At 40.5% G+C, this 11007-nt stretch overlaps 1 protein-coding gene across 1 annotated transcript; it reads right to left on the bottom strand.

The window, feature by feature from the left end:
- Positions 1 to 1694: 1694 nt before the first annotated feature.
- Positions 1695 to 2645, bottom strand: LOC143404138 (olfactory receptor 11A1-like). The gene has a single exon (XM_076862455.1). The coding sequence runs from the start codon at positions 2643 to 2645 to the stop codon at positions 1695 to 1697; it is 951 nt and encodes a 316-aa protein (XP_076718570.1).
- Between the last annotated feature and the right edge of the window lie 8362 nt (positions 2646 to 11007).

Consider the following 11007-nt stretch of genomic DNA (forward strand, 5'->3'; position numbering starts at 1 on the left):
GCACAGAGAGCCTGGCAGAAGCCCAGCAAGAGGACATGGCACTCAGTCAAAAAGAAGCCCTAACTTCCAATTGAGTTTGCCACTGTGGTGACAGGAGATGGTGCTGCCATGATCCATTTTCTTGTCTGTCATTTCTTTATTTTCCCACTTCTAAGTCCTAGAGTGGAAAGGATTAGATGATTCTTTTCCTCGGCCAAATCTACTCCAGAAAAAAAAAGGGACTATAGCTCTACCTTCTTTATTTAAAATTAGATATTTTATAAATTTTTTAAAAAGATTTTTTTCTCTTTTTAAAATTTATTTTAGTTAGGTCTATATGACAGAAAATGCATTTTGATTTATTGTACACCATTGCAGCACAACTTTGCATTTCTCTGGTTGTACAAGATGTAGCGTCACACCCTAAGTGCAGTCTTGCATATATGTACCTGGGGTAATGATGCAAATTTATTTTTTAGAGAAGTTTTAGGTTCACAGCAAAATTGAACAGAAAGTACAGAGTTCCCACATATCCCCTTCTCCTACACACACACATAGCCTTCCCATTATCAAGATCCCACACCTGAGTGAGGCAATTGCTATGACCAGAGAACCTGCAGTCATATAAACTTATCAGCCAATGTTCAAGTAGGGTTTACCCTTATTATTGTATATTCTGTAGACTTGGAAAAAAATGTATAATGACACATGTTCACCCTCATTATATCTTATAGAGTAGTTTCACTGCCCTAAAATTTCTCTGTGCTCTGCTTATTCATCCCTCTCCCCACTAACGCATGGTAAAGATTGTTTTATGGTCTCCACAGTTTTTCCTTTTCTAGAATGTCATATATTTGGACTCGTAGAGTATGGAACCGTTTCAGCTTGACTGCTTTTGCTTAGTGATTGGTTTTTAAGGTTTTTTTCCTGGGTTTTTTTTTCATGGCTTGATAATTCATTTCTTTTTAGCTCTAAATAATATTCCATTGCCTGGATATCCATTCGCCTACTGAAGGACATCTTGTTTGCTTTCGAGATTTGACAACTATGAATAATGTATAAATATTTGTGTACATTTTTAATAGACATGTTTTTAGCTAATTTGGATAAATACCAGACAGCATGTTTGCTAAATCATATTGTAAAAGTGTGTTTGGTTTTGTGAGAAACTGCAAGACTCCCTTTCAAAGTGGATGTACTCTCTTACATTCCCATCGGCAGTGAATTAGAATTCCTGTTGTTCTGCTTCCTCACCAGCATTTACTACTGAAAGTGTTTTGGATTTGGGCCATTCTAATGGGTACATAGTAGTCATCTTATAATTTTCAATTTTGAATCACAAATGTACTTTTATATTTGTAATTTTATACTAGTTAATTAATTTTGGACTTCCTCCAAGATTGTGAGTTCCATGAAAACAAGGAATTCCTCTGTTCTTGCCTATCATTTTATAATTTATGTCCATCCAGCACGGTGCCTTGGACAGAGCAGCCTTCATATATTTGAATGAATGGAGTACCTTACCAGTTCATTTTGAGTATAAACTTTTGTAAAAAAGAAAAATAAAGAAAAGAAAGCTAAGACCACTGGAGATGATGGAGCAGAGTCCGATCTGCTTAGACCATTCACCCAAGTCTGTCTGAGCTCAGCAGTGTCCACAGCCATCCTCAGAGGTATCTGGTCATTTGATATAGCTCTGCACCATTCTTTCTGCATCATCTGAGTGAACCGGATTTCTTTCTCAAACACTTCTTCAGAGCTTCATGGATGTCTCTATTCCTCAGGCTGTAGATGATAGGGTTGGACATGGGTGTCAGGATGGTGTAAAGCAGAGAGAACCCTTTGCGCAAGAGTTGGGAAGAGTTGGCTGAGGGTACGAGGTAAGTGGCAATCAGTGTCCCATAAAACACCATGACCACAATGATGTGGGAAGAGCAGGTAGAGAAGGCCTTCCTCCGGCCTATGCCCGATGGGATTCTTAGGATAGAGACAAGGATGCAGGAGTAGGAGGCTGTGATGAGGAGAAATGGGACCAGAGTCACTGCAGAAGAGGTGGCAAAGGCAACGGTCTCAGTCAGTGAGGCGTCCATGCAGGAAAGATGGACCAGAGGGGTGAAGTCACAAAAGAAGTGATCAATTTCATTAGGTCCACAGAAGGTTAGTCTACACAGCAGGACCATGGTGATTGATGTGAGAAGGAAGCAGGAGAGCCAAGAACCAGCAGCCAACCTGATGCAGACGGGGCCAGTCATGAGGAGGGGGTAGCGGAGAGGTTGGCAGATGGCCAGGTAGCGGTCATAGGACATCACAGCAAGCAAGAGGCACTCGGTTGCAGCCAAAGATCCAAAGAAGTAGAACTGGGCCAGGCAGCCAGCCACAGAGATGGTCTTCTGTTCGGCTAGGATAATCAGCAACATCTTGGGGACGATGTTGGAGGTGTACCAGATCTCCAGAAAGGACAAGTTCACCAGGAAGAAGTACATGGGGGTGTGGAGGGGGTGGTTGAACAAAACTAGCAGGACAATGAGGATGTTTCCAGAAAGAGTTAAGATGTAGAAAACTAAAAACATCACAAAGAGGGGAATATTTAGGTGTAGGATGGAAGAGAATCCTCGGAGCACAAATTCTACTATGACTGTCTGGTTTTCCCAAGATGGGGTCACCATACCTCGGCCTCCCTAGGAGCAGAACACCTGGCAGTGAGACACAACAAAACATGGAAGGTTCTTTCTAAGCTTACACAGAGAACATGGATAAGGAATGAGTTTTATTCCCCGTCCAGGTTTCTATTCAAGTGAAGAGAGAGACCATCTTTTTTTGTTTGTTTGTTTCAAGAACCTAAAATGGGAAATGCCAGAATCTGGAGTAAGAACCTGTGAGTTCAGTGCCCTCTTCTTCCCCTCTGTTGTATCCTCATCTCATCCCCTTAGAAGGGGATGGAGGACAAAGGAAAGGAGGGAGAATCACCCACTGATGTCCATCCTGAGTGTGTACTGTGGTGGTCCAGGGTCCAGAAAGGGAGGAAGATCTAAATGGAGGTGAGACAGACAGGAAGATGAGGAGCATATCCAGAGGGTTTGCAAACTAAGAGAGAATCTCGAGAGTCAAAGACCCAAGGCACGATTGACCTTTAGGGAAAATCAGTGCTTGTCAAATCATTTTAATTTTCCTCTCCTTTAAGCCTCTTAATGGGCTGGGAGGGAAGTTTCTTACTTCTGTCTTGGTTTCCATGGCACTATCAAAAGAAAGTCCTGCTACTGTGAGGCTTGAGACTCTCTGATGCTAAGGTCAGTGTAGACACAGGTGTGACCCGGGGCAGAAATGCTTTCTCTCATCTCTCATTTGCTTATTGTTTGTGGTACAGGAGATTGAACCCAGGGCCACTCTACCACTGAGTTACGTCGGCAGCACCATCCCCTCCTTTTTATTTTGAGACAGGGTCTTGCTCGGTTGCCCAGCCCCCTTGAACGTGTGATCCTCCTGCTGGGTCTCCTCAGTAGCTGGGATTACGGGTATGCACCACCAATCCTGGATCTCACAGTTTTAAACAGACAGAATCAGCCTCATTAAAAAAGACTTTAAGGCTGCAGCAAATGGGAAACAAAGATTCAGAACCAGGTGGCCTAAAGCAGTATTTGCACCCAACCATAATAGCCTTGGATTCTTTTTGAATGAGTTAAGAAAGTCCAGATCTCCTCTTCAGTCTCATCTTGGTGAATGCTCAGGGAAGATAAGAGAATTTGCCTCCAAAATACTGCTGTAGCCACAGGTAGGGTCTGTGGCTGATCCCACTTTATTATTCTTAACCCTCTAGGACTATGTTGGCACCTCCTTATGGAGGGACAAGATGGCTGAGGGAAGTAAAGTGAGATGAGAAAACCTAAATATAGGCACAAAAAGCCATGCATGAGTGTAACAAAGAGGTATTTACCATGAGTAGTCAGAGAGCCCTAAACAAATCAGGTATTCTGCTTTATGAGTCAGACTTTGAACCCATCAGTTTACCTTCTCTGAGACACAGTTTGTCCTCTGTAAAATGGGATGCAGGGTTGTATAGGAACTTAAAATGTGCCTAACATGCAAAATCATTTAAGTGAAGAGCTGGAATGTCACTGGGGCTGCAGACATTACTTAATTTATCATGGAATTGCCCTTACTTTGAAGGTGACATTAGTACCAAATATCAATATTCTTTGCCCATGGAATGTGTGAGTATTTAAGCTGTTCCTGACACCTTTTATCACACTGACAGCATTTTGACAATACACTGATCCCATTTTAAAACTGATCCAGGCTGGGCATGCCTATGACCCCAGAGACTCAGGAGGCTGAGGTGAGGAAGGAGGATTGAGAGTTCAAAGCCAGCCTCAGCAAATTAGCGAGGTTCTAAGCAACTTAACAAGAATTTTTTTATTAGTTGCTCAAGACAATACATGATCTTGACATATCATACATTTGATTCAAATGGTATATGAATTCTCATTTTTCCACATGTACAGATTGCAGGATCACATTGGTTATACAGCCACGTTCATATGTACAGCAATACTAGTGTCTGTTGACACTAAGAATTTTTCTCTAAATAAGAATATAAAAACAGGCAGAGAATATGGCACTGATCAAGTGTCCTAGGAACCATGCTGTGGAGTTCCAGCTTTCTAAGTGATTTACAGAACTAGCCTAGAATTTGTCCTACTGGTGGTCTAGGTGCCCAGAGAATACCCAGCAACAGTGATTCCAACCCTGACTCATTGAGGGGTGCACGGAGAAGGTGCAAAGTGAAGACTTCTCTCCCTGAGAAGCACAAATAATGATCAGAGAACTGCCAAAGGGCTCCAGTTATGACAGTTCAGCCAGATGCTTCAATGCTGCTGCTGCTGTTAATAAGGATGCAATGATTGCCCTGTCATAGTACTGTTCTAAGTTCCAAAAACACAGGACTCATATAATCGCTATGTGGTGAGTACTCTTGTAATGCTCACTTTATAGATGCAGGCACACTTTACATGGAGGCACAGAGACCTTAAATGCTCATCAGCTAGGAAATAACAGAGATGATATTTAGATTCACTGTGGATCTCATGCATCTCTTGGGGCCTGACTACAAAGACTAGTTTGCATCATCTCACAGAAGTGGGAAGAAAAAAATTCATCCCAATCTTATCTGCTACTTTTATATTCTTTACAATCTTTTTTTTTTTGGTATTGGGGTACTTTACCACTGAGTCACTTCCTATCCTATTTATTTATTTATCTATCTATTTGTTTGTTTTTTTTTGAGGCAGGGTCTTGCTAAGTTGCTGAGGCTGGCCTGGAACTTGTAATCCTTCTGCCTCAACCTCTCAAATTGCTGGGATTACAGGCGTGCAACACCATGTCCAGCTTTCTTCCTGACATTCTTTGAAATCAAGTTAATCTATCATGTTAGAGATTATAAAAACTCTTTGGGGGAATGTGCACAGGGAATTGGTCCTTCCCCTTCACTAGGCAATTTCACTGCTGCAGAAGTCTTCGTCACCCCTTGGATGCAGCACAGAGAGCCACTACAGAGGTAGGAAAGTCAGGTGCAAAGTGAGTGACTTGACCAGAAAGACCGTGAAGCCTAATGAAGAGCACAGTTTCTAAAGCTAAACAGGCTGGATTCAAATCCCTACTCCACCCCAGAGAAGCCTGGGCAAGAGCAAGCTTACCAACCTTTAAAGGAAGAGATAGGGTGTTCTCCCTGGGTCTAGATAGACATGGCTCTCACAGGCAACAGTAGAGAGGTCCGTAATTCTGACCTCCCTGCCTCAGCAAACAGCCACTATCTTTTCCCTATCTCTTTATAGACGTGAGGAAATCATAAAAGGGTATCATTGAAGAGCTAGAGGATGGCTTCTGCCAACCATCTCCTCTGTTAACTGTGTTCACACAATGCGGCTTCACTCAGAGCCGCCAACCCGGCAGATTACACAATGTGTCTGTAAACCGTGTTGGCCCAGGGCGTGGAGAACAGAGAAAGTGCTCAGGGTGTGGTGGTGCTTTTTCCTTCCTTTATTCTCCTTATTTTTCTCTCCCTCTCCTCTCTTCTTCTTCTCTTTCTCCTTCACTCCTTCCTTCCCTCCCAGTTTTGCACAGTACAGTTAGTGCTGTCAACAGGTAGATAGGCTGTCTTGAGAAGGCAGCTGCTCCCCTTCGCTGGAGATGTTCAACAAGGACGGCTTGTGAGGATAATTAGAGGAGACCAACCAAAGCACTGGGGGGTTATTTGGATGGATGATATTTAACATTCCTTCCAAACCTGAATTTTTTTTTTCCTAATCGGGAACCATTTCCTTCCTCTAGAACTCAACACAGAAAACATGTTTGTAGGAAAGAGAAGGAGCTGAACACAAAGCAAGGTAAAAGCACACATACTCGGTTAACTATCACAGGTGTGTTTCTTCCACCACCACCACCACCACAGCAAATCAGAAGAGGTTGTGAGGTGGCTTGGGAGCCATCTGAATGGGATTCCTTCGCTGAACTGAATTAAGGTTCAAAGAACAACTAATCGACTCGGCCACCATCCAGATCATGAGGACAGCGGCTGATCGATTTAGAGAAATGATTGGTTAAACAAATAAACAAGCATTTTGATTCTACCACTAAACTGGCAGTTAATTTAGTATATTTAGGGAATCGTACCCCACCCTCTTCTCGCAAGAAACAGTCTCAGACTAGGAAAAACAGAAGTGAATACCAGCAGAATAGGCTAGTGTTGCCTACCAGTGCCTCGAAGGGATCCACCCCTATTTCGGAGAACTCAGCCACAAAAGAAAGCTACAGCATGTCTCCCTCCCTGGAATTCACAGAACTGGGCTAGACATCTGAAATCTTGCTTTAATGCAAAAATACACCTACCTGCTCACTTGACCAAAATGGAGTATGGATCACCTCTCTCTATTAACCTCGGAGGCCATCTCTCAATCTCCTTCCTCTATGTAAATCTGAGTCCCTCTGTGGGCAAGGCCACCACCTCCCCTGATACTGGTGCTCATGGGCATTTCCCAAATGACTCTGCTGGGAAATTGCTGTTTATCATGCAAATTATACGAAACCAAGGTAAATTCGCCTTAGAGGACTCTCTATTTTCCCTTGCTTTCTGTAAGGTTTCTACTTTGATGATGATATGACCTTGATAAGAAGCTTTACTTGAAAATGCATGATTATGTTATGGGTTTTGTGTGTGTGTGTGTGTGTGTGTGTGTGTGTGTGTGTGTGTGTGTGGCACTGGGGATTGAACCCTGGGAAACTCTACCACTGAGCTATACCCACAGCCCTTTTATTGTTATTTTGAGACAGGTTCTCTCCCAGGTTGGCCTTGAACATGCCCACCATCTGCCTCAGTCTTCAGAGTAGCTGGGATTACAAGTGTGCATTATTGTTCCCATAATGATAATGTTATGCTTTAGTGGAATAGATCAAATTAATATTTTGAAGAAAGTATTCAATTTGTTTCTGACTTCTGGAAGAAAAATCACTGTGTATTTCCTCACTGGGGTAGGTTTGGTAGGAAACTGAAACAATTATCTATAGTAGTAAATGTTTATTGTCAAAACCATCAATTAGGATTCTAAATAACTTGTGTCCTCCTGTGTTCTCATTGATTAAAAAGAGTAACTGAGGCTAATCCTATTCTAGGAAATGTAAGTTTGTAAGAACTTCATGCAATTAATTCAAGCTTTTATTTACTCACAGTCTTTAACACATAAGAGAGACATTTGTTCAAAGTAAGACGTTAGTTCTCTAAAAAGTGTAACAGATGAAACTATGATAAAATAATCAACCAATGGAAGCTGCCTCATTTGTTCTTTAGACCTAAAGTATTTATTTCTCTATCACATAGTACTCAGACTTCATGCAATCTTGTCCTTATTGATACCCATTTATGAAATATCCATACATGCCATACATATAACTCTTCGCAAGTTTCACAGCCATCTGACATATTGCCCATTTGACAAATGAGAAACCCAGCCTCTGATATAAAGTGAGTTATTCATTTTCCCAGGCAGAAGAATTTGAGGCAGCTGGGATTGACTGAAGAACTGCATGGCTGCAGAACTTGACTGTTGAGTCATTTCTCTGTACTCACCTTCTACCTCGATGCTCACTGAGCTCAATTTCAGGAATGAGCAAATATGTGAACCAATGCGTAACTTCAAATCAATGCATGAATCCCACCGACGTGAACATCCACAAGAATGGAATCCTAACTAGAATAAGATATACTCCATGCTTGTAGAATTATATAAAAATGGATTCTACTGTCATGTAAAACCAAACAGAACCAATTAAAAAAAGAATAAGTACAAAATAAATATCAAACAGAAAAAGAAACCAATGTTCTTTCCACTTTAGCAAACATCTTCCTCCAACAACCAAAATGGTTCCCGTTACTGTGTCAAGTTAAAGGAGGGGCCCTAGAACCTGAAGTGAGGTTGAAAAATTGCAGAAGTGGTTAGTGATGCTAGATTTTTAAAAAATGGAACGTTGTACTTTTTTTTTCCAAAAAGTCAAAGACCACTGATAAAAATAGCAACTATTATTTTATTTATACAAAATAATTTCAGAGAAGCTTTCTTCAGTACTTATTTCATTTAGTTATTTTGCAGAAAGTCTATTTTCCAATTTCTAAGAGATCATTTTCTACTCTTCAAAAGAAAAGGAATTTATTTGGGGGAAATCAAGCCACTAATACAGATTTATTCAGTAATACAAACCTCAAATATATTCTACAGCTGATACAGATTCAAGAAAATGCTTCAGATTCTCAACCCATATAGCACAGGACAAGAAGCAATTCGAATTCTGATATTTTGACTTCAAGGAAGATTTATATTGTAATTTCTATATGCTGTAACTCCAAAACAAGGGGAAATTTCTGAAAGGAAAATAAGGAGGCTTAAATAAAACATTTTTTTAAAACTGGGCTTTGAACACAGGGTGCTTTACCATTGAGTCACATTTAGAATGTATTACTTTTAGATATGCAAATAATAAAAAACTTTCATTGTGCAAAATTTAAGATATATATATAAATCACACCAGCTACAGGTTGACAGACCATGAATCCTCAGCACTCATGGTTGCTTAGTTAGCCTGGCCCCTCAAAGTTAATACCAAAGTCTTCCTCAGGGATTCAACTAAGATTGACTTTAATTCACAATAAAGTGGGGAGCTAGGGAAAAATAGAGGTAACTTTGGATTAGGCAGAGGGGATTGACAGGAGGGGAGGAGGTCCGAGGGTAGGAAGAATAGTAGAATGAATCAGACATTTTTACCCTATGTGCAAATATGATTCCACAACTGGTGTGATTATACATCATGTACAACAAAAGAATGAGAAGTCACACTCCATTTTTTGTATGATGTGCCAAAGTGCATTCTACTGTCATGTATAACTAATTAGAACAAATTTTATATCTTGAGGTAATTTTAGATTCATCTACAGTTGAAAAAAAAAAGGTAATGCAGAGAGATTCTGGTGTCCTTTCCCCAGCTTCTTCCCAATTAACATATCTTGAAAAATTTATAGCACAACATCACAACTCTGATGTTGTCATAGATGCAATCCAAATAAAAATTATTTACATCACCACAAAAATCCCTGCTTTTTTTAAGCCATTCCACATCTCTCTCACCTCCATCCTTCTTAAATTCCTAGCAACCACTAGCCTGTTTTAAAATACTATAATTTCCCCATTTCTAGAATTTCAAAATTGTCACATATATGGAATTGTACAAGTACCTAATCTTTATTATTATTATTATTATTATTATTATTATTTGTTCTAATTTGTTATACATGACAGCAGAATGATTTTTGGCTAATTGTACACAAATGAAGCACAACTTATCATTTCTCTGGTTGTATAGAATCACACCATTCATGCAATCATACATGTACATAGGGTACATCTTTCCCACCCCAATACCCCTCCCCCTCCCCTCACTACCCTCTGCTAAATCCAAATTTCCTCCATTCTTCCCTCCACCCCTCCCCATTATGCATCAGCATTCGCATATCAGAGAAAACATTTGGCCTTTGGGTTTGGGGATTGGCTTATTTTGCTTAGCATGATATTCTCCAACTCCATCCATTTACCTGAAAACAAAATGCCATAATTTCATTCTTCTTTAAGGCTGAGTAGTATTCCATTGTGTACATATGCCAATGTTCTTTATCCATTCATCTATTGAAGGGCATCTAGGTTGGTTCCAGAGTTTAGCTATTGTATATGGAGCTGCTATAAACATTGATGTGGCTGCATCACTGTACTAGGCTGATTTTAAGTCCTTTGGGTATAGATCAAGGAGTGGGATAGCTGGTTCAAATGGTGATTTCATTCCAAGTTTTCTATGGAATTTTCATACTGCTTTCCAGAGTGGTTGCACTGATTTGCAGTCCCACCAACAATGTATGAGTGTTTCTTTTCCTCCAATTCCTCACCAATACTTATTGTTGCTTGTATTCTTGATAATTGCCATTCTGACTGGAGTGAGATGAAATCTTAGTTTTTTAAATTAAATTAAATATTTTTACACAAATGGAGCAATACTTTTTATTTCTCTGGTTGTACATGATGTAGAGTTACACCATTTGTGTAATCATACCCATACATAGGGGTAATAATGTCCATATCATTCCACCATCTCCCCTTCACACCCTTCCCCTCCTCTCCTCTCCCTTCCCTCCCTCCCCTCTGCTCAATCCGAAGTTCCCCCCTTCTTCCCTTGCCCCCCTCCCATTGTGGATCAGCGTCCACTTACCAGAGAAAACATTTGGCCTTTGGTTTTGGGGATTGGCTTGCTTTGCTTAGCATGATATTCTCCAATTCCATCCATTTACCTGTAAATGCCATAACTTTATTCTTCTTTAAGGCTGAGTAGCATTCCATTGAGTATATATACCACAGTTTTTGTATCCATTCATCTATTGGAGGGCATCTAGGCTGTTTCCACATTTAGCTATTGTGAATCGAGCTGCTATAAACATTGATGTGG

The sequence above is a fragment of the Callospermophilus lateralis genome, chromosome 7, assembly GCF_048772815.1.
Source record: "Callospermophilus lateralis isolate mCalLat2 chromosome 7, mCalLat2.hap1, whole genome shotgun sequence".
In the NCBI taxonomy this organism is placed as follows: domain Eukaryota; kingdom Metazoa; phylum Chordata; class Mammalia; order Rodentia; family Sciuridae; genus Callospermophilus; species Callospermophilus lateralis.

What these genes read in the sequence shown, in the direction of transcription:
- LOC143404138 (XM_076862455.1), bottom strand. Translation starts at nt 2,645, where the DNA reads ATGGTGACCCCATCTTGGGAAAACCAGACAGTCATAGTAGAATTTGTG.